Source organism: Phoca vitulina, unplaced genomic scaffold (genome assembly GCF_004348235.1).
Source record: "Phoca vitulina isolate PV1807 unplaced genomic scaffold, GSC_HSeal_1.0 scaffold5, whole genome shotgun sequence".
In the NCBI taxonomy this organism is placed as follows: Eukaryota; Metazoa; Chordata; class Mammalia; order Carnivora; family Phocidae; genus Phoca; species Phoca vitulina.
In genome coordinates, this window is record NW_022589708.1 from 14,849,155 (window position 1) to 14,873,516 (window position 24,362).

The 24,362-nt window shown below is 44.3% G+C and overlaps 1 protein-coding gene across 2 annotated transcripts in view; it reads right to left on the reverse strand.

The window, feature by feature from the left end:
• Positions 1-914: 914 nt before the first annotated feature.
• Positions 915-24,362, reverse strand: part of CLDN10 (claudin 10) — a 104,742-nt gene continuing 81,294 nt past the window's right edge. Inside the window, exons 1-5 of one of the 2 annotated variants that reach the window (XM_032402749.1) lie at positions 23,402-23,669; positions 16,069-16,230; positions 15,899-15,980; positions 2,110-2,217; positions 1,186-1,515 (exon numbers count right to left, since the gene is read on the reverse strand). In XM_032402749.1, coding sequence (XP_032258640.1) covers positions 1,392-1,515; positions 2,110-2,217; positions 15,899-15,980; positions 16,069-16,230; positions 23,402-23,621 — 696 coding nt within the window. In that variant the 5' untranslated portion in view covers positions 23,622-23,669 and the 3' untranslated portion in view covers positions 1,186-1,391. Of the gene's footprint in view, positions 1,516-2,109; positions 2,218-15,898; positions 15,981-16,068; positions 16,231-23,401; positions 23,670-24,362 lie in introns of those variants that run through there. The other variant, XM_032402751.1, reaches the window with a different exon arrangement.

Consider the following 24,362-nt stretch of genomic DNA (forward strand, 5'->3'; position numbering starts at 1 on the left):
CACATCTGTGTTGCAAAAGCCACTCCTTTAACTCCTCTCTTTAGTCCTACACCACGCTGTCCTCGGAGATGTGGTTTGTTCGATTTTCTTCGGACCCTGTGTTTCCCCTCACTGATGCACAGCTAACATGTTTGCGGTTCCCGACAGAGCTTTTCTGTCCTTTCACCGCCCCCCTCCTCTCCCTAAATTCTTCAGGAGCTAGAATGCTTCAGTACAATCTAAACATTACCTTCACCAGCACAGCTCTGAAATAAAAAACTTGGCTTTAAACACACACCCATAAAATCCTGCCCTCACACTGGCCTATAGCACCTAACCTCCCTTGTGGCTTTCGGTTCATTTGTATCCCTAGAAGAGATATTTATACATATATTATATGTATAGTATATATTTTTATACTTATATTTATTTTACTATTTTATAAATTACATATTTATTTTATATATTATATATTACATATTATATATGTATCTATATAATATACATATAATTTTTTTAGTAACAAACTTGTTTATTTCCTCTTCTTCCCATTGAACATCTCCAAATAATGTGATTTTCCTTTTTAAGTCTTCCACGCTGTTCAGAGATCACTGGGGCAACTGACATGCCTTGAAAAATGGTAAGTCTCTCCATTACCCAGCTTGGTTGTGCACTCAGGGCCCGAGAGACACACCAGAACTCAGCCATAGGTTGTGAGCGAGGCAGGTGCCATGTAGGCTCTGGGACCTTCCTCGGCTGGCTCCAAAGTCAGCCGTGACCCGCATCTCCAGCCAGGCTCGTGCTGACCCTCCAGCCCAGAATCTGCTTTCTGTTTCAGAAAAGCCTCAGCAGCTCTTTAAGGCGGACGTGCCAGGCAATGTCTTGGCCCCATTAGCCCTTCCTGAGCAGTCACTGAGAATCACAGTGGTGACAAACAGGTGTAAGAAACCGGAAGTCGTCGCGACACAGCCAGTAACCTGTCCATTCAACCCAAACATCTTTTGAGGAACAGTCTCAGATTGCCCCCACGCTGTTCACAAGACACCACTTCTTATACACCTTCTGTTTAATATATGAAGGAAAAGAAACAAGGAATGGGGACAAAGAATGCCACGTCTGAATAATCAAGGAGGCTCCAATACAAATACTTGATCCCTTGGTGCTAAATACTTCCCATGTTCTATAAATATATAAAATATATACAAATCCTGTAAATAACCTGTTTATTTTTTTTATAGAAAGCCACAACAGAAAATGATTAGAACATTTACATCCATACAATCAGCAAATTCTCCAAATTCATGTTTTAAAAATAGTTTTGAGTGTGAATTAGAGGAAGGCCTTGAGGGGGGATCATTTTGTGAACAGTTCACTTTTATAATAACTCAAGACAGCTCATAGCAGTGCTCTTTTCAGACATAAGCATTTTTATCAAACTGTTTTGAAGGGTTTGTGGTTTTAAAATCTCCTTCTGCGCCATGATACTTTGTCCGAGAAGACAGGACAGACGTGGCCCCATTGTATGCGTATCCCATTCTGCAAGGCAAAACACAGTCTGGTAGATGCTACTGCACACGGAGAGCAGAAACCGTTACCCCCTGCTTCTGCCCCAGCAAAGCTGCAGACTTTCCCTGCTTACTGCTAGTGAGCTTCTCTCTCTCCTTCTCTCTCACCGCCACCCCGCCCCTGCAAATATCTCCCTGTCATTTCTGAACGTGTGTCAGTGCAAATCTCAGCAGAAGAAACTCGTGGCTTGTTCATCTGTTCAGTTTTTCTCTTTTAAAACTCATCTTCCTGGACCCTGGCGGACAGTACTGACCTTCATCAGGAATCTCTGCCTGTGTGAAAACGATGAGGCCACAGTGAAGAATATGCCCCATGGTAAGCCCTATCGTTCTGCTCACAGAAATGGCTCTGGAATGTAAGAAGGATGAGCTCTGACTTTTTAAATTAACTTAACTATATATTTATTCTCTTCACTGTATTTATCTTATTTAATATTACATTCACTATATATTCCTAACTTCAATCAATCCTAGTTTTTTGATGTTTCTAAGAATCGTGCGAACAATCTATAATTTGCCACACCTGTAATAATTTTAACAGGTCATCTTTGTCTCTTTTTCATACCTGGGAGGTTTGTTGTTGTCAGATATTGAAAAGCAAAATATGACGCCGCCAATTATGCAGAGTGAGGCTCCTGCCCATCCAATAAACAGAGCAGCTCCTAATTCGTACCTGTGAGGAAGTATTGCACAAGTATTATGGCTGAATTATTTGGGGCATAAACAGTATTTAAGGCTAACGAGCCAACATTTACTAAATGCTCATCATAAACGTTTGCTACTGGAGCTTTTACAGGAAGTAATAACACCTTGTATCTGTATAACGCTTTAAACTTTACTCAACGTGTTTTTCTAGCCATCTCTTGATTATGTCTCCCCGACTTCCCAAAAGGAAGAAGTGATCCCTGCAGGCAAATCAGAGGCAAAGCCGGTTGAGGAGCCCCGGCCTCCTGGCTCAGCCGGTATCCCTCCTCTGGACCTGTCTGAAGCTCACAGAGCGTTCCATCTATTTAGTCCACTGCACAGGGTAAATTATTCAGCAGACTCCAGTTAGAAAATGGCAGGTTGCCTTCGCTTTCAGTTTAATTAAATTCAGTAAACATTTATTTGCAAATCATGAACAAGGTGTTGAAGGATGGCAGAATATGCCACCCCCAAACAGGCCACTGGGGCATGAGAATTATTTTGAGCTAAAGGCAACAACGGAGAAGCAAATACCAGAAAAGCTCTCTGCCCCTCCCCATTTGCCTTAAAGCAGGACATCAATTTGTAAAGATGTCCCCCATCCCTCCCACCCCACCGACGAGGAAGGACAGAAGTTAATCACCAGAGACAACAGTACACCCAGGGGGGGCACACAAAGGGCACCAGGGGGATCTTCGTAACAAACTTGACAAACCAGCCATATCCTCCATTAGTTCCCCATAGATCTGCCACCCCAGAGGCTCAAAGTCCTTTTCTCTGGTCTTGTCAACTCTCTCTGAGCTTATTGTTCTTTTATTTAGATGCCATATAAGCCCAAGTTCTAACCGGCACTTTGAGTTACTCATCACTGGGTACTCCTACGTGTCTCCACGATGCACATGTCAACCAGCTCTTTTTTTCTCCTGTTAATCTTTTTTTTTAAAAGATTTTATTTATTTATTTGACAGAGAGAGAGAGCACAAGTAGGCAGAGCAGCAGCAGAGGGAGAAGCAGGCTCCCCACTGAGCAGGGAGCCCAATGCGGGGCTCGATCCCAGGACCCTGGGATCATGACCTGAGCTGAAGGCTGACATTTAACCAACTGAGCTACCCAGGCGCCCCAATCTGTCTTTTGTCAGTCTAATTTATAGGGCCCCAGCTGAGAACCCAGGAAAGTAGAGGGGGGGAAATTTAAGTTTTTCTTCCTCTACAAGCCCATAAAAAGTCAGTGCTAGATAAAGCTCTATCTTGCTTGTCACCATAATCTAGTGGGAGATAAATACAAAATAACAGCATTTAGTGATAGATTGCCATCTGGCTGGCCACAGTACTCTGCTGATGCCTCAAGCAGATGCAAAGCTCCACAAGATACACAAGACAGCTCCTACCTTGGGGAGGTCCCCACACAAAGGTACAAATAATGCTATGCAGAACGAAAAAGGAAATCACTTTTTGCCATGGAGGACTAGAGGAAATCCTTTCAGGGGAGGAGTACTCACCCAGAAAAACAAAGAAGGAATGACAAAAGTATACCAAAATGTTAGGGTTGTGTGTTTTCATGTTTGCCTATCCTTTTGAAGAATAGGGGGGTTTTTTGTTTTTTGTTTTTTAATAAAGAAGTGATTCTCAAGATTTTTTGGCCCATAGATTTCCACCACAAGGCAAAGACTGATGGACGCTACCCCAACCTAATGGGGAAAAAATGAAGTCCAAGTGGGAGGGGTCTCTTTTGGTCATGCAGAGTCCACAGAAGAGCTGAGACAGGAGAGTCAGAGGTGAGGGTGACAAGGGGCAAGGCAGGGCCAAGGTGGGTTCCCCGCAGGCGCCGGGGCAGGCTTAGGTCTCGAGGCCAGACTGCACTGTTGAGAGCAGCGGGCACGTCCTGCCTGGGCCTGTCCCGAGTTTTGCCTCATCTGTTTCTATGTGCCGTGTCACTGGCTGAAGTCCTGGCCGGGCACGGGTAGGCTCTCTGGTGTGACGTGAGTCACAGCAGTAATGGAGGAGTGGCCCCGACCGCCAGCTGGGGGAAGCCAGAAGCAACACTCACAGATTAGGAACATATGATCCACTCGCTTATTTGCGTATCTGGCTACGGTGGTAATTTCATAGCCAGCGTTCGCAATTGGGAAGAGGCGATGCACACGATGCATGCTGCCCTGGGGTCCCTTCTTTTCTCACTCTTGTGTTGCCCTTTCTGGGAAACCCAGGTGGTCGCTGAAGCAAGGAACAGCTGTAGCAGAACAACTAGGGGTAAGCACTTCATCCTGCGCTAGAGCACTATGTTCTGGAAACCAAGAAAGTCTCCAAGTGCTCCCATCAGAAGCAATGGCAGAAACAGAAGATTGCTGCAACGTGGAACAAAACACCTTCAGTCTGCACACAAAAGCTGACCCCAAAGGACTCAGGAGCGAGGTGCACCGATGAAAAAGAACTGGCCAGACCAAGAGGGTGAAATTCACAGTTTTGTAAAAAATGCCTTCGTTAAATGTCATGCCACACATCTAAAAAAAGGATATCCTGAATTTCCACAATCAGCCCTTTTATGATGTTTGAACGCAATCATGCACATAAAACAAGCAGAGTGCCTCCCAGGTGTTAGGTGCAGGCCTTTTAAAACATCTGCAAGTCCTAGGGAGCCCGGGTGGCGCAGTCGGTTGAGTGTCCGACTCTTGGTTTCAGCTCAAGTCATGGTTTCAAGGTCATGAGACTGAGCCCCACGTCAGGCTTTGCGCTCGAAGTGGAGTCTGCTTGAGACTCTTTCCCTCTCTCTCCCTCCCCTTCTGCCCCCCAGTGCGTGCACACGCTCTCTCAAAATAAATAAATAAAATCTTAAAAGAAAACAAAGAAACAAACAAAAATCTGCAAGTCCTACAGTAGTAAGCACCAAATGCCCACGGTCATGCTGTCACAGCAAACACAGCTGAAAGTGAGCACATTGAACATTTCTACTTGGAGGACTTTATCGTGGGATTACTGTTTAGTGACACTTCCTGTTTTTCTCTATTTTTGTCCTCCTAGGTTCAGGTTGTCTTCATTCCTAAAACTATGCCTTAGAACTACTCTTCGTGTAAATACCCCCTGAAGCAACAGTCTGAGGTTTTTCTTAAAAAATATTTAGCTTTCTAAAATAGGATTCCAGTGCTGGATACTACGGTCGATTAAAAATAAGCTTCTAATTATTAATAGTGGTCAATCAAGGGTGACAGTGATAGGAATCATAAACCGCTGCTCGGCACCGTGAATTCACTCAAAGGAGCATGCAAACATGTATATGGTGTCGTTACAAACCAGAGGATAAATTACTCAGGCAGGCCAAATGTCGGGACGTGTGTCTTTATATTCATTTAAGCTCATCTGGAAACTTCCTGAAAAATCATGGGTTTGTCTTATGTTAAAAACTGGTTCGTGTATTCCTATTTTTAAATATATTTTCATTTTTCTTTTTTTATTTTATTTTTTAAAGATATTTATTTATTCATTTGAGACACAGAGATACAGAGAGAGAGAGAGATCATGAACAGGGAGAGAGGCAGAGGGAAAGGGAGAAGCAGGGTTCCCGCTAAGCAGGGAGCCCGATGTGGGGTTCGATCCCAGGACCCTGGGATCATGACCTGAGCTGAAGGCAGATGCTTAACCATCTGAACCACCCAGGCGCCCTCATTTTTCTTTAAGTCAGTAAATATAGACTCTATTCCAAGAAAAATATCATTTCCATTTGAGTTCCTTGTGAATTCTGTCAGAGACAAACAATAAATAATGCCAGCTTAGAGCTGAAGTCTTCAAGAGACTCCATGTCTACACCAGTAATATTTAAGAAGCTGGCTTTTGTGACTTGGTTCTTTCTTTTGCAGAGACTTTCCTTCTTCATTCTGTGGAAAGACACGTAGAGCTGACTTACTCAGCAGGGACTCAAATTCACACCTATCAGTGTGCGTGATCTGGCAAAAACTGGTTAGTATTAGTGAAAGACGGGATTGAGAGACAGCATTATAATCCACTCAAATTTGTTCCAAAGCATGCCTCCTTTGACACTCACTGGGAAGCTTAGTCTCTGCCTGGAAATCGTTCTTCATTTTTTTGGTAATGCTAAGAAGCTGACTTCAACACCTCAGAAGATTTCAGATGTTCTGTTGCAGGTCTTTCTTTCGTTAACAATATCTCCTGGCACCAGACACCATTCCCCACTCAGAACATGCCCTCTTTATTGACCTGTTATGATCACCGATGTGTTTCCATTATTCTGAAAAGCTATAAATCTGCTTGGCACCAGACAGATCCGTGATTGTCAGGGTGAGGACAGAATTTTGTTTCATGGATCAAAACATTGTTTCTAGAGTACCTCAAATAATCCGCTCAGTTGATAGGACTAATCAAAAGCTGCCTGACTTCAATTCATTTATGTCATTGAATGTAAATTTAGTAAATTGGCGAAACCTTTACTTCTAATCAGAGAAATGAAAACACAGATTAATTGCTTAAAAGTTCCCCCAAAAAGAACCATAAAGATCCAACGCATTCAAATGTCCTCTGCACTACTGGGTGAAATTATTCTCACCCACCTGGCTGTGCCTAGGGCCCTAGAGAACTAGTACCACACCAGGAGGCCTTAATTCTGATCATCTCACACTTAGACTCATATTTCAGCCCTGTAACCTTCACGGTAATCCGAAGGCATGGATTGGAGAATACCTCTCATTTGCACCTCCTCTTTTGTCTTCCTTGCATCCAAACCCCTGTCGTGACTTATTTGCCATCCACGGGGAGCTTATGTGGCCTACCCGGGTCACCACCCCAGAAACGACATGCCAGGCATTGTGCTCAAGGTGGATGAGAGAGACACAGCTATGCTCTCAAGGATCTCAGAGTCTAGCAGGGATCGGCAGATACTAAGCAAGCACATTTCTGCCCAGTAAACACTATCTGTCCTCCCAGATCCACAGAGATGTGGTTCAAGTAAATGCCCACAACAGGGGCGACTATTACCATCAGCTCACTATACTAGGGTGTGTGTGTGTGCGCATGCACGTGCGCGCGCCGTTTCTTTTTTTGCATAATTACGTTCGATCTTCATTATAATCCCGAGAGATAGGTATTGCTCTCCCATTTTACAAATGAGGAATCTGAAGCTCAGAGAAATTAAACCACGTGCCCCATGCCTCAGCTCAGTAAAGAGTAAAACCAGGATTTAAAGCCCAGAACTGTGATTCCAAACCTCAAGCTCTTCACCACCACTCTTTCTTCCCTTTATGTATACTTCAGCTAAATAAAAGTTTTTGTCAATCTGAGAAAATACAATCCGTGCAATGTACTTCTTTAGTTGTCGTGTCAGAGAGAAGGGCGTTTTCTCTCTCTCCCCGGCTCACTGACTTCTCAGGGGCTCACAAGCTCCAGGGTATGGAATTTCTTCTGAATTCCCCTCAGGCTGTCTTCTCACCCGGCACAAAAAGAGGTGAGTGTAGTAATGAAAACCAGGGCATGTCGGACTGGAAAAAAAAGAAAACGCAACGGCTCTAAAAATAAAACAAAAACTGGGTAGCAAATGAAAAAAAAAAAAGTCTCCTCCTTTAAGCCCCCCAGAGGAGTGAAGTGACCTTGCTGAAGGTCACGGAGCTAGGGGCCAGGCCTTTGACGCCTAAGACAGTGTTTCTTCAAACATGTTGTCCTACTCCTCATTTTCACCAAGAGTGCTAGCAGCCAAGATAAATATTCCAGTTACCTGAGAACAACTCTCTCTCTCATCAAGTTTAAAGTTTAGAAAGTATACCATATATTATCAATGTAAACATTTTAAAACTGAATTCCATTGGCATGCCATTCTTTTAAAGATGACTACCTACAGTAAACTTTCTTCAACTCACAGGCTATATAATCCAAGGTCTATATAAGTGCATGAATAGATTTTATATTAAAGAAGTATTCTACAGGTGTGATCCACAAACACACACCCACCCCCCCCCATTATTCCACACTCTTCTTCTGGGGGCCCAGCTACTGGGCTGGGCTGTGGAGCGCCCGCCTGGGCCTGTGCGCCTCCCCGCCTTGCTCCCAGTCTGGTTTCCCCCCCACAAACCCTTCAGCGAACAGTTCTCTCCCACCACCTGCAAGATGCCACAGGATTCCTCACCCACGGCTTCCCAGGAGGCTTACTTTAAAGTAATAGCAGGTGCCTCCCAAGCGGTGGCTAAAGTAGGATGGGATAACTTAAATAATAAGCATCCACTTAAGTACACACGGAAACCTCATGGAGAATTCTCACATTCAGGAAACGCAAAATAAAGACTGATTTTTTGTTGGTGCCAATTCTAAATTGCTCTTCTGTGGCCAGATTAAAACAGACATGCATGCATGATCTTTCTGTGTGTTATGACTTATCAACAAGGTCATTCAGAATCCTACAAACGGCATATATTAATAACAGGTAACACTTATTGGTGACTTATCACATGCTGCTATGGTGAATATATGTTATATTCTTCGATCCTCTTAATATGGAGAAGCAGGAGGAACTAGAGCTCTTATCCAGACAGACAAACTGCATCTCCCTAAAGATCCCAGAGGAGCAAGGATGAGCCCAGGGGCCGAACAGAGATCTAACTCTAAAGCCTACCTCTTAGCCTATCTGCCGCCATCCCTCTCCAATGGCCTGTAAAGTGCACCGTGAGTATCTTTACAGAAGTCCAATTCTTACCAAGTAGTCAGGGAAATTAAAAAAAAAAAATCCACAGTGTAACTTAATAAATTAAACGTGTATCCCACATTAGCCAAGGTAACTTACAATCTAAAAGAAGTATCTCCTGTCTCCAAAGTTTCATAGATCAATTCAAAAACAAATCTGTTGGGGCACCTGGGTGGCTCAGTCGGTTAAGCATCGGCCTTCGGCTCAGGTCACGATCCCAGGGTCCTGGGATCGAGTCCTGCATCGGGCTCTTGCTCAGCGGGGAGCCTGCTTCTCCCCCTGCCTGCCGCTCTCCCTGTTTGTGCTCTCTCTCTCTCTGACAAACAAATAAATGAAATCTTTAAAAATCAAAAAACAAACCCCCCCAAATCTGTTGTTTGACAATGTCCATGCCACTGAGTTCCACTCATATGGACAACTGGGGGGTTTACTGGGCTTTCTTTGATTTCAGGTGAGAAAGGATGTGCTGAGTCCTGATGCTCGAAGCTGACACAGTAGCAGGTCTGCGCACAAACCGCGAAGTGTGCAGAGCGGACACCGCGGAGGGGGCTGTGCTCCCAGACAGGAAATTCCTAAAACAATCAACGCTGCCTTGCACCCCCTGAGCACACGGCCCGTGGCTGAGCGCAGGTCAAGAATCCGTGTGTGCGCAGGTGGGTGTGCGTATTTGTTTGTGTTGAGACAAAAATATACAGATGAACTTGCAGCAAAAAAGCCTTGGCCAATTAAACGTGTATCCCACATTTTATTCGGGAGCCTCCACAGGCTTCCTGACAGCATTTTAGAATCAACCAGGCATTGGGGGAGAGGTATGAGAAGGGTCTCTACAGTGTCCATGCATTTGACAGCTTCAAGCAGCTGCATGTCTCTCACTCACCGCTATGACCGAGGTGATGAGAAAGAAAGAAGGAATTACTCAAGCCTTATTGCTTTTAAATGGTTCCATGCTAGGTCCCTTTCAAACCTGCCTTCCATCTGAGAGCCAAGCGTCTTACCACGGTTATCATTTCAATGTCTCCAACATTTCAAGCTCCATCTCTCTATAGCTAACCTCAATATACTACGTAAGGTAATGAATTGCAACATTGAGGTACTCTGCGTAAGGGTCATTATCCTTAAAAGTCATAGTTAACATTTACTGAGTCCTTACTATGTGCTGATGCACGGTTCTAAATCACTGAATATTTATTTATTATCCCCACATTATAGATGAGGAACACAGGACCCAGAAAAGATAAGGACCTTCTTCGAGGTCACACAACAAGTAAGTGGCGGAGCTGGGGTTTATCAGTCTTTTCCACAAGTGTACTCAGTCCTTCCCCTCCAGAAGAGATACAGACAGACAGTCATACACCACTGCTGATGGACCATCCCTGCTGCAAATGTCCTGGAGTGTAGGCTAGGCACAAGAGATTCCAAAATGAGCAAGCTGTGGTCTCTGCTTGGAGATGCTCCTGGTCAGGCCTGGGAGAGGGCGCAGCAAGTGCGTGCAACAAACAGGAGCACGCAGGGGGGCACCTTCCCCAGAACGCACATCCTGCAGGATAAGCAGGAGTTAGCCAGCATGTGAGAAAGAGAGGGAGAGGGAGAGGGGGCCTGGAGGGGGGCGGGGGTGAAGCAGAGTCACCAGAAAGCATGGCAGACTGGTAGGAATTGCGACTTCACGTGCCGGTCAGTCAAAACAAAACACAGGTACCAGACACTTGGTTTCCACGCATATTTTGAAGTCACGCTAGCCTAACAAAAGCATCAGAGCCATTGTGGTGCTATGACGTGGCCTGGGCCACTACTGAACACAGTGAAGGCTCAGAATAGCCCTTCTTAATATTTAACCGCTGAATTGTTTTGTTCCTAATATCTGGCACGTCCATGGAACCCCTTATCCAAGAATCTGTGAGCTGTTTACCAACAGTAACTCACTCTCCAAATAACCTTATGAGTGGAGTAAGCTTAAATAAACAAACATCCATAATTCATTAAATTATAATAAGGACAAAAGAGAGAAGTCAAATATCATGGCAAGGTCACGTAGTGAGATCGATATTCCTTTGAACTTCACCCAGGAAAATGTGTAGTTTAGAAAGGTACTCTTGAATTATCCATTGTTTGTTGAACTGGACAGATAACAAGAAGGAGAGAATTTATCAGAGAATAGACAGCCGTGTATTTCTAACTACTAAATAGCCACAACGGTGAAAAGACTTTACCCGAGAAAAGTTTAAATCCTAGAGCGGAAACTAAACATATGTCAGGAATGAGTGCTAGAGATAAATACGTCTCTGGTTTTTAAATACTCTGAGAATAACAGAAAAGCCTGGAGGATAAGGCCCAAATGTGAGAATATCTGAGCCAAAATATTAACAATAAATCTCTATACTAAAAGAGAATAAATCTAAGATTACAACGCCCTGTTTCCTCAATTAGGGCAATTGGTTCAATGCTCCAACCTTGCACGGATTTGGAAAGAAGTTTCTTTGTGTCAATAAATTCTTGCTTGGAACAGTTTATTTAAGAAAACAAATCAAGACCTTTAGGAAGTTTGTGGTTTGGACAACCAAGTGGTGGTGGGAATACCTGAATTAAATTTCATCTCCCTGGTTGGATGAATCATGCTAGGGGGTACCGGTTACCATAAGCTTGCAGGAAGGTAGACTTTTTTTTTTTGGATTTGGGAGGTTTTATTTTAATAAAAAGGATGAAGTTGGTTTGAACAGCCCAAAGGGAAGAGTTGGGAAATCGTTTCCAAAGCTTTGCAGGAGCCCATCCTGCAGTCATGAAACATAATCACAACTTGCATGAAAGCAAAGAAGCAAAACAAAAGCGAGAAAAAATGGGGAAATGGCAGAACATGACCACAGTCAGATGTAACTCTTGAAAGAACTGCAATTGTGTCAAGTGACAGCAGCCTGGGAGAAAGAACTTCCCAAATAGGTGGAGGGAGAGGAAGGGTTTCAGAATACAGAGCCACTGAGCAGACAGTGGGATGCTGTTTACATGGCTATGGCCTCGATCTTTACTCCAGCTACACTAGAAGCCCCTTGTTTTCTCTCATCAGTAAAGTGCCTACTGAGTTCTCTGCACATAGTAGGAATGGGGTAGGAACTTTGTTGATGAGCTTAGTCATGTGTTTCTAACTTAGGCCACCAAGGTGGGGCCCTACATAGGAATGTCCCGGAAATCCACAGAGAAGATTCAATTAATATAGCACAGAATCTTAAGAAAAACAAAACAGCAACAACAACAACAAAACTAGGTTCTGAGCCCAGACTGTTTTCCAGTGCATTCTAGGGCTCGGGTATGGGGCAGTTACGATTTGCTCACCCGAGATGTCAACTAGAGCCCGTGGCAAGCAGCTGTCTTCACTGCCTTCCAAAAGGCCAAACGCACACGCACCTACCTGTGCCTCAGTCACGCCTTCTAGGGCTGCAGGGAGAGAGGTCACTTGGTGGTAGCTGCTTTTAGGAAGAGGGGAATGGGATAAAGATGGGAAGAGAAAAATGAGTGTGCCTTCTTTCTCTCCTCTCTCCTCTCCACCGTGGGCTGAGACAACAGAAAGCTTTCCTGCTAATCCTGAAAGGACCAGCTCTACAGATTAAGAATTTCACTTACCAGGCACAGGGCTAGCCAGTGAGGGAATACATGTTTTCTGACCTCAAGGAGCTTACTCTCACCAAAGCAAGTTAGCACCTTCCTGCAGCTGTGCCCTCCAAATCCCAGCCCACCGAGGGCTGCCCTGCGTTTAGCCTTGATTCTCCAACACATCCCTAAGTTCATGCACAAACCAAGTGACCGGCACCAGAGACTAAATTCTAGCAAACGCCAGCTGAGGCCAAATCAAAATCTTGCTTTAAAGATTCTACTTTAAGACCTATGAATTTGTTCATTTTGTGCGGATAGCCAGTTTCTAGCTCTTTTTTTTTTAGTAAAGATTTTTATTTATTTATTTATTTATTTATTTATTTATTTATTTATTTGACAGAGAGAGAGAGACAGCACGTGCAGGGGGAGTGGCAGGCAGAGGGAGGGGGAGAAGCAGGCTCTCTGCTGAGCAGGGAGCCCGACGAGCGGCTCGATCCCAGGAACCCGGGGTCGCGACCTGAGCTGAAGGCAGACACTTCACCGACTGAGCCACCCAGGCGCCCCCAATTTCTAGCTTCTTAATCTTTCTAATTTTCAGCTCTCTGTCCGCTACTAAAGCTGTTGATAAAAGATGAATCCAAGTGAGTTGATTTGCTGGCTTTTAGAGAAGTGCGTTTGTTCAAGGAAGCCTGTGAATTCCTGAAGAGGTCACCTGCCCCTTTCGTGCCTCTTTTCTACCATGATGGGTAATTAGAAGCTGCTCACATTTACAACTCTCAGGCCTTGATAATTCCTTCATCCAAATGGACTGTATGCCTTTGCGTAAGGCACCCCCGGGGATGCAGACGTGAGTGAGCTCTTGTCGCAAGGAGCTAACGTGTTCTCAATATGCAGCAGTTTAATTAATGAAGTTTGTATTTCCTCTCAGTGTGTTGTGTGAAGGGCCTGTTATTTGTAAATACCACCGATTTATAAGCCCTGTTGTTTTTCAAAAAGCGCCTCGCTCTTGGGTTTTTAATTACATAAGGTAAATTGCCAAATTGCAGGTGTTACATTTTTAAGTCACTTCAGAAAAGAGTTAATAAAAACATCTATAAAGATAAGCCACGTCTTAACTACTACACACAATTTAAAAAGGAATCTTAATAATAGCTAACACAATACAGTAATAGGGGACACAGTGTTTCCTCTTTTCTAATCAGTTCTAAGCATATATATATATACACACACACATACACGCTCTCCAAATTCCCATATTAACTCTACGAGCAGAGTGCCATTATTATCTTGATTTTACAGATGAGCTTGTAGACAGAGCATGCATAGGGAGAGAGAGGAATGCCGACAGGTCATTAGGGGGAATGGGATAGTTCAATGTTGCACCAACAATATGGAAATGAGGAAAACCTCTCAGAGTCCATAATCACTGAACTAAGTTTAACCAAAATCTAAAAGAAAATCAGAAATTCCAATGCACCAAACTGAATTAGGTGACTGAGCATATAGCAAGCAGTGGAAAAAAAAAAAAATCACAAAAAGGACAGGCTTAAGTTATGGGGCATATATGAGTTAGCCTTGACCTTTTGAGGAAAATGAAAATGATTTTTTTTTAAGATTCTGACAAAGATATCTTTAATAATTGTCAGGAAAATAAAGACAGCAATGTATAACAGATAATCCATAAAAGTGAGCAATGTCTTGAATAAAATAAACCATGAGAAATACAGTTTTGTTGTATATTTAGGATCTGAAATAAAAATATGTCATTTAAGGAAAATTATATTTCATTTAAATATCATTAACATGCTTCCTATCTTCAGGAGCATGGTCTCAGTCTTCATCTCAATGTCCAGTGTCATGTACACGTGTGCAAATCTCATCATCAAACATTAGTTAAGGGAAAATTTATAAATCAGAACACATTTTTCCAACATAGGCAGGGGAGTAAAAATTATACTGGGGTCTAAAACAGTTATTTTTGTTTCCCATTTAATAAAATTTAAAATAGTTTTTAAAAACATACAAAAGAAACTCTTGCGATGAAAAATATATATAGCATACAATCACAAAAATTATGAAATCTAGTATTGTAAATCATGCGTCATAGAGCAAGCATGCCTGGTTTGGCTCCCAGTCCAATCAGATGATACTGGTTTAGTCCAGGTTCCCTTGCACACATTAATTGCACACATTCACTTTCAAAAAGGTCGTACCAAGAGAACCTACTTTATCAGGCTGTTGCAAGAATAAAATAAAATAGAAGAAGAATATTTGCCATGCTCTGCTTGGTACATGGTAGGGGCTCAACATGTATTAGCTACTATTTTCATTATATTTCATTATATAAGCGTCTAATATTTATGAATAAAAGACACTAAAGACAGAACTAAAAAATCAATTCCCTGAAGATTCTTAAATCCACCAGAAAAGAAAGGAATGCACACCTAACCAGCAATTTTAGTAATTTTTTAAAAAAATTCTGTAACACTTGACCTGAAGACTGAAAGAGCATCATCAGCCCAGCTGCTAACTATCCACATGCATACAGATATGGCTTTCTACGGAAGTATGTGGGTATATTGTCGTGGAAGACAAAATACTGCATACATTATTATTTCTAATTTGGTATCCCTGGGGTTTTCCCAAGGCAAAGAAATAAGCCTAGGGAAAGTGTAAAAACCAATAGCCCATAGTTAAGAAAACAAACACCTCCAACAAACTACCTGTAAATGCCGAGCCGTTCCCCTGCAACCCGGACTGGTCACATCTGGGGGGTGTCTGTGCCATTACAGGGCATTTTTTAAAAACCCTGCATCATGTACAGTTGTTTTTTTTTTAAATAAAGGTTTATCAGGTGGAGCTTGTCAAGGAGCTAATTTCAAAGGCTAACTAAAAATGAAAAAAATGATACTTCATTGAGATGTCATTAACAGATCTCTAATCTTCGGGAGCAAGGTCGCAGTTCCCATGTCAGTGTTTGAAACCATGATGGACTCTGGCCCACGTACCAGCAGCTGACAAATATCAATCTGGGTGGACATCAGTCAAGGCCAGCCCTTCATTTCCTGTTATCACACATCATCATTCTTGCCTACCCCGCTCACACCTCTCTTCCACTTTTCCTCTACTTGATCCGAACTGAATGATGTCCAGTGGACGAAGTTTAGAATTTTAAATCCTATGCCTTGAGCTTTTTAGAGACAAGACCCTACGTGACACCAATGTAGTAACTAAATGCATCCTTTGCCAACGCAGCACAGAATACGTTTACTCTTGAAATGATGTCATCAAATACTATTGATCAGCGTGTCTCACTTTCGTGCGCCGTGTAAGGAATTTATGTATCTTACTTTGGAAGATTAATCTGCATACATTTCCTGTAAGCTAGAAACAGACAGACTGAGAAGAGTACTTACTTCTGCTCAACATAGAGAGGATCAAAGAATTCCGTTGTGATTTTGTTTGCATACAGGGAACAACCGGTCATTGAGCACAACCCTACAAAGTATCAGAAGGAAAGTATCGTGGTTAGTGTCCTTTCATTAACATCGTGAAGTACCTTGTTTGGGAGAAAGTTACTATTTACCTGACAGTATGAATACAATCCCAGCCAAACAAGCAATTTTAGCTTTGGCTTTATCTGAGCCTCCGACTTTGGTACACTTCATTCCAAACAGGGCAAATATGGAACCAAAAAAGCCCAGACTGACAGCAGCAATCATAAGTCCTCTACATGCCTGGATATAACCTGCAATTAGAATAGGTCATCTACATTAACAGAAAACATGTGGCTATCCAGGGAGAAATCCCCATTTTCTACTGTCTTTCTGAATGATCACTCCTGTTTTCTGAAAAAATAACCATCATCGTAAGACAAGCAAGCAAGGAAAGCAAATTCATCTATATGGACTGCCTGCCTGTTCTATGTCACACACTTCTAAGATCGGCATGTGCATAATCCTCAGGACAGATCCCTCGAGCATTGGTATTCCCACATTCACGGGTAAGGACATGGAAGCAGCAGAGGTTCTAGGATACACCAGAGATGAGTCAGTAAGAGACTGAAACGGATTCCACCCAGTCCTGACTACAAAATCCTTCTCCATAAGAAACATCGTCTGCCACTATCTCAACCCTCCTACTCCTTTGCACACTGGACCTTTTAAATGGATGTTTTAATGGTTTTGACATTATAAAATTTATAATTGGGCAGCACGGCATTCCGATATTAATGAAAGCTTATAAATGAGACCGATTGGAATCCCATGATAAACCATGATGAGTCTAAATCAGGAAGTATTTTAATGACATTTTATTATTTTCAGGGCACGCAGAGGAAAACTGGGTTTAGAAAGGCAGGGTTGTTTTCTAAAGGAATATTCCATCGTTATGAAATTAACTGTGTACATTTAAATGGATGCTTTCCAAGCCCCCGAAAACCTCGTTTGATTGGATTGTCTGATCATCTTCTGACCCCACCCATTTTCTTAACCACCTATTCTTATTTGCAGAGCCAAGGTGGGGGTAAACTTCGACGTGGCTTTTGTCCAGACACTAACAAATTCTAAAGCAATAGAATTTAAACCCGTAAATTTTAAGCACATAAGGTCATTTTCATTTCAGCCTGAAACAGTGCCATCTTTCATATACCAGGCTTAAGTAAACATTTGTTGAGTAAATGAACATGTGTGTACATCAGGCTTACGTATGGAACTAAATTTTCTTATTTGAAAAAACTCATAAATACAGCAAGTCATTTACTGTTAGTGTTCTGGCAAAGTCTACAATAAATAATAATTCTAAGATTACAGTAATTATAAATTCAAGAAATGATGCTGACAGGTCACCTCCAGCCCATGTTCCTTTGAAATGAAATTTTAAGTTTCAATCCTATTGCTAGGATCCAGTCTGAAGACTGGAAGACTGAAGACTGGACACAGAAGACGCTCTGTTTAATTGCAACAAATCTAGGCCTCCACGAATGTAGACAGCAATGACAATGATCTATTTTATAATGTGAACTACTTCCAGAGACAAAGCAGTTCTACTGGTTGTAAGGCTATCAAAAACAGCAAAACAAATTTATTATTAGTACAACAGGATAAAGGAGGCTTATTTTGGTAGCAATAATCATGCTGCAGGGCTCTCTGGGTCTCTGCTGCCAAAGACTGACCCAGGTTTTTTATTTTTATTTATTTATTTATTTTTAAAGATTTTATTTATTTATTTGACAGAGAGAGACAGCGAGAGAGGGAACACAAGCAGGGGGGAGTGGGAGAGGGAGAAGCAGGCTTCCCGCCGAGCAGGGAGCCTGATGCGGGGCTCGATCCCAGGACCCTGGGATCATGACCTGAGCCAAAGGCAGACGCTTAACGACTGAGCCACCCAGGCGCCCCTGACCCAGGTTTTTTAAAAAATTTCAACCCTCAGTCCCCCAGCCAGACCCCAGGGGGCAGGCAGAAGCACAGACAGACAGGAAGGCTGTTACGTTAGTCCCTCGTAAGATTAAAGAACATCTATCAAGATAACCACAACTGGCTCATCATTTACCACCAGAGCTCCTGGGACTGTGCGGTTTCATTTTTTTCAGAGATTTATTGTAATCTCTGGTTTTGAGGTATGTTAGCTGACTCACTGCAGTCACCAAGCAGACAAAACAGCGTGTGTGAGAGGTAGCCTCTATAATATATGCATAAAAAAATTATCCTAGAAAACTTCAGCATTTACTTTAGTAATCGCACAGGCTTGATGAACAGAAAAAGCAGGAGCCTGGCAAAAGGCTAAATCCTACAATCTGATCATTTAGAACATGGAATGTGTTTTCCCAGATGTAAATGATGGTAAGAATCTCAGGCTGGGGCATTCAATCCTTAATATGACTTAATATGAAAATACCAGTAGTCTTTAAACCTTATTCAGCCGTTTACTCATAATACTTGTTTCTGAGGTTCTCTGTTCTCCTGTCTCAGCCCTCAGGCCTGCAGCAGGACTGGTCTCCTGGCACAAGCAGGAGAGGAGAAATACTGTGTCTGATGTGCTCGGGTCCTTCCTCAGTACCAACCAGACCCTCCAGCCTCCAACAGCAGCGGTAGGTAACCCGCTAACTCGCTGCATGCACAAAGGCACCTGACCGCACAATCACTGGCTACATTTTCTGAAACAGGGAGCAAAGAGCAGGGATTGGGGTTCTCGCAGGATAAAGCACCCCCTGGCTGTCGGCTGTAGACGGAATCCGGGTGTTGGGAAGCCCGGGTTGTGTAAATTCCGGGCTACCAGTCCTTAAAACACCCACAGACGCAGGCCTTGGGTGACTTCCAACAAACTCAAGAGTTTATCTTTTGCAAGGCAGACCTCTACAACCTTGCTTTTTAACAGTCCCAGAGGGCAAAACTTGTAAGTAACACCATCGAGTGAAGTGGTAGTAAAAACCTAGTCAAGGAGGCCATTATTTTTGACAGGTCTAATTTACTGACACCTTTAATAGCTAATTAACACATTAAAGTGCTGAGGCATGAACATATTTACTTAGAAGTTCTCTGCCATATAATTTATAGTTAACTCTCTTGGAAGAAACGGCAAACATTCCCACTAACAAAAATAGATGGCATGTACTAAAAACAACCTGGCTGAAAATGATTCTCAGATGAAGTTCACGCAGTGCTTTGAAAGGAATAGGAGCTGGAGATAAACAGAAATCACTAGCTTGTTCAAATTTTCAATTAGTAAAATACAGGGACTTTAAATTAATGAATTCCGTTGGAGGAAACCTTCAAGGTGTCCCTTAAAAGTTAAGTGATTTCCAAATGGTGTGTGCCTTATTTTACATTTCAAAGGAGCAAAAATGAAAACATCCACTTGGTGGAGACAACTCCCTAGTAGCAGCCAGAGCGAGTTGCTGGATAAAGGGGAGAAAAAACAATGTGCTTTTCTTATGCAGGTAGCTTTGTGTACTTTTTGCAAATCCTCTGAAAGAGGAGTGGAACGGGAGGAAGGCATGAACTCTGAGGCTCAGCTCTGGATCTTCTACTTATTTACCTTCTGTGTGTCCTGATTACATGACCTTCTCTCTCTTGAGCCTCAGTGTTCTCATCTGTAAAACAGGGAGAAAGCACCTCCTTCAAAGGACGAACCATAGAAACACTGTCTGGTGAGTGATAAGAAACTCACCAAAGCTTCCCTTCTATCATACTAAGATGGATTCTAAGCAGAACTTGGAGTTGGCGTCTTAACATAAAATTAAATCTACACATTTAGCTTTTCTCGGCCTCATTTTCCTTATAGGGAAATGGGGGTTACGATGATAATCCCCTGAGGATAAGGAATCAGAGCTTTGACCTCATGTAGAAAATTCGGAAAAATGTCTCCATCATCTGCATCCAAGAAGCTCCTTCCACCTAAGACTAGAGAGAGCTGTGAGCCTTCTCGCTTCCTTCCTGCATTCTCTTTTCAGTCTAGAGCTTCTGCCTTGTTTAAGGGGAGGACTGGCTTGCTCAGGCCTGTGGTCACCAGGGCCTACAGCAATGCAGCCTTCTCTGCCACTTCAGCGAGGTGTCAGGAAGTCCAATGTGCAGTGTGACGCTGGCAGCCCTGGCTGCCGAACCAGCATCCAACGGAGGCCCCTGCCCTGGGGAACACAGCAGAGAGCTGACACAGGGGCCTGCTCTGGGGAGGTCAGCTTACAGGAGGGGGCAGCAACTCCTCTCCACGTGAAAACAAAGCTGTGTGATTAAGCCCCCCAAAATGTTATTCTGAGAGACACAGAAAAGTAAGGCTTATCACTTTGGGATAGGCAACGCCTTCTTAAGCCACAGAAGGCAGACGTAGCAGGAAGAAACTGATAAATCTGATCACATACACATTTCAAAGTTTTGTATAAGAAAAGGCATCATAAATTTAAAGACAAGCAATGGGCTGAGATTGCAACATATATAACAAATCAAGGATTGACATCCAGAATTAAAAAAAGAAGACAAATCATTTATGGGCACTAGGCTGGCTCAGAGTCAGAAGACTCTTGATCTCGGGAGTTGTGAGTTTGATCCCCACGCTGGGTGTAGAGATTGCACGGATAGAGAAATAAACTTAAAAAACGACCACTTAGGGGCGCCTGGCTGGCTCAGTCGGTGGAGCCTGCGGCTCTTGACCTTGGGGTTGTATGTTTGAATCCCACATTGGGTGTACAGATTACTTAAAAATAAAATCTTAAAAATCATTTATATTAAGAGGAAACAACAGACTGTGGGCATAAGATATAGACAGGCAATGTCTGAAAGAGAAAGAAAGTGGTCAATAAATACATGATAAGATGGTAAAAATCACCGGTAAAAACTAGGGAAATACCAATGAAAGTGATAACATGATACTATGTCACCCATGATGCTGGATGAAAAACTTAGTGGTGAGAATGCAGACAAACGGGCATTCTCATATGTTGTTGGCGGACTGTAATTTGGCAGTATAAACTGAACATTAAAATGTATCATCTACTGCCCTGACAGTACCATTTCTCAGTATCTACTTCACAGAAATACACATGTGCACAAAAAGATGAATATGAAGATTTTCCGTACAGCACGAACAACAACGAAATGCTGGAAAGGGTCCATTGTCCAACGATGAGAAAGTGGTTCTCAACAAACCAGTTTGTCCAGACTTACGAATACTACACAGTCGTTAAAAAGAGTTACTTCTGTATGTCTTGGCTTGGAAAGATATATTTTTAATTTTAGAACATTGTAGAACGATAGAGAATATGAAGTCATTTGTGTTTTTTAAAGTCATTTTTTTTTTTTTTAAAGATTTTATTTATTTGACAGAGAGAGACACAGCGAGAGAGGGAACACAAGCAGAGGGAGGGGGAGAGGGAGAAGCAGGCTTCCCGCCGAGCAGGGAGCCCGATGCGGGGCTGGATCCCAGGACCCTGAGATCATGACCTGAGCCGAAGGCAGACGCTTAACGACTGAGCCACCCAGGCGCCCCTAAAGTCATTTTCTAGACATATGAGCACACATGAAAGGTCCTTTTGCAAGTTGGGTTGTACATAAATGTCACTCCTTTCTTTTCTCCATCCTCAACTCTCTCCAAAGCCTCATAATTGAGGGCTATGCCCCCCTCCCTCCTCACTACCTGACCTGCCCCCAAGTCCCCCTGCCAACTTCACTCTCACATCGGATACATAATGTGACAACTTCGCCATTCTGCACCCCCTCACTCTTCACGGAGCATTTATTTCCCACTCCTCTCTCTCGTCCCCCAGCTGTCTTACAGAAGGAAGCGGACGCACCTGGCACTATCTCAGGTAACAATACAGTTAACAGCAGAAGAATGCACTTAGGGCAGTAATCATCAATCCAAATTCCTGAATGTAAACCACACAAACAAGAGCCTGCCTGTTCAGAGCATCTACCTGAATGTGTGCACTACAGAGCACAGGAAATTCAACAGTAATTCTAAGGGATCAACAGTGTCCCAGCTACTTCTTTTACACAACAGGACGAAGACCTGGGTGTCACCCATCTAAAACCAGGCACATACTCCTGTTTATATGGAGGTTCTATCAAATACCACATTGAGCAACAGTTTGCTTTCATGGCAAGCACCACCTTTTTTTTTTTCCTCTTTTTTTTTTTTTAAAGATTTATTTATTTGACAGAGAGAGAGACAGCTAGAGAGGGAACACAAGCAGGGGGAGTGGGAGAGGGAGAAGCAGGCTCCTGGCTGAGCAGGGAGCCCGACGCGGGGCGCGATCCCAGGACCCTGGAATCATGACCTGAGCCAAAGGCAGACGCTTAAGGACTGAGCCACCCAGGCGCCCCATGGCAAGCACCATCTTAAGGGAATTAATTCTTGTCTTTTATTGAATCAGCTATGCAAATAAAAACCTGCAGTGGAATAATAAAATTTTTTTTAAAAAAGAAGGAAAGAAAACACCTCAAAACTATAGAGATAATGCAAATGAGTATCCTTAACATTACCGCGGCATCTATTTAGTCATGTGCTATAAAATCCTGGAAGAAATGAGCCTAGAATTTAAGCAGTCATTGTAACTGGGTTGACGTCTACTGTTCTCTTGAAACTAACACAGAGCCAGTTTTCTATGTGACCATCCACCTGTCGCTCTAATGCAATTCAATATAGAACCCAACTAAAAAGAACAAAGCAGAAAGCAATCTACAAAAGAACAACTGGAGACCCGGAGAGCAGATGAGGGCACGGACACAGACCTTGGCAGTCTCTGGCACAAGATTCTTGCTAGCCAGATTCTCTACCCACTGCGGCACAGGCAAGGGCTATTTATTTGCATAAAACTTGGAGGAAGCATTAAAGCCCAGGAGGACACATTTGTTGAAGCATGGGGTTGTTGGGTTTTTTTTCCCTTGGGTGGGGGGTGGGGGGAGGTGGGAATGGGATGACACTCCCTGCAATATGTTACTTTTTCCCTTGCCTATTTTTAAAACAACTAACAAAATGCTTAAAGGGAGTTGAGGACAAGCAAATTCGGCTTTGACAAGCCGATGATACCACTTTAATCAGGATCCAGCTCGTTCGGGGAGTGCTGGGTGAAGGAGACAAGCGTGACTCCGTGGCCTAACAGTCCCCGAGAGATGGGGATCCCGCAACCATGTCCTCGACTCTCAGGACTGCAAAGGTGCTTCCCTCCGCCCCCCCGACGCCTCAGTCGCCCACCCCACCCAGGTGTCCCCCTCTCCCGCCCCGGGGTGCCGGGCTCAGGCAGGCGCCCCCGAGGGACACGCGTCCGGGCACGGCGACGACGGGCATGGGGGCTCTCCGTGGCTCGCTCAGGCTCGGAGGGGTCCGGCCCGGGAGTCCCGCCGGGGGTGGGATCACGGGGCCAAGAGGGCACCCCGCCTGGCCGGGCAAGAGCGAGGGCCGGGGGCAGGGGCCGAGGGGATGCAGACCGTCCAGCGCCAGCATGGAGGGGAAGTCCTTGCAGTTGGAGACGCCCGTGGAGTCGGTAACGCACGTCTTCCACAGGTTGGCCCAATAGGTGGCGGTGGTGATGACCGTGCCGTCGATGGTGGACACCTTCCAGTAGTCGGTGGGCAGCGTGGAGGACACCAGCACCCAGCCCGAGATGGAAACCATGAAGGCGATGATCTCCGAGGCCGTGCTCGCCATGCCGCCGGCTGCAGCCGCGCTCGCGCTCGCGCTCTCGCTTCCACTCGGCGCTGCTGCCCCCCGCGCTCCCCGTCCCGTCCCGCCCCGCCCCGTCCCGTCCCGTCCCGCCCCGTCCGCGGACCGGCGCTAGGGGGCGCGCACGGGCCCGAGGCCAGGGCGCTCCCTCCCCGGCCGAGAGGGCTGGCGCGGAGCTCTTAGGCTCGCTGCCCGGGTTCTCTCCAACCAGCTGGCCCGGCGCCCGCGGTCGGGGGGAATGTGGCCTGCGCGCCCCTCGCCCCCAGCCCCCGTATCTCAGGGCCGGGACCGTGGAGAGCTGCTATCCTGTTGGACAGACTGGCAGCAGGATGTGGACAATCTGCTGCGTCCCACCCCCACCGTCACCCCTCCACCTCCCTAGCCCTACCCCTGGCAAATAGCTTGGCTTCTAGAGTGTAAAAGCAGAGCAGAAAAAGCCTTTTGTGCGGCGCCTGGGTGGCTCAGTTGCTAAGCATCTGCCTTCGGCTCAGATCATGATCCCAGGGTCCTGGGATCCCGAATTGGGCTTCCTGCTCAGCGGGGAGCCTGCTTCTCGCTCTCCCGCTCCCACTGCTTGTGTTCTCTCTCTCTGCGTCAAATAAATAAATAAAATCTTAAAAAAGAAAAAGCCTTTTGTGAGCTCCGAAAGGACACGGCCTGAACTCTAAAGGTTTTCATGCTCCGCTCGTTTGCGTGACCCTGTTCAGCCTGTCACGGAGGGATGAC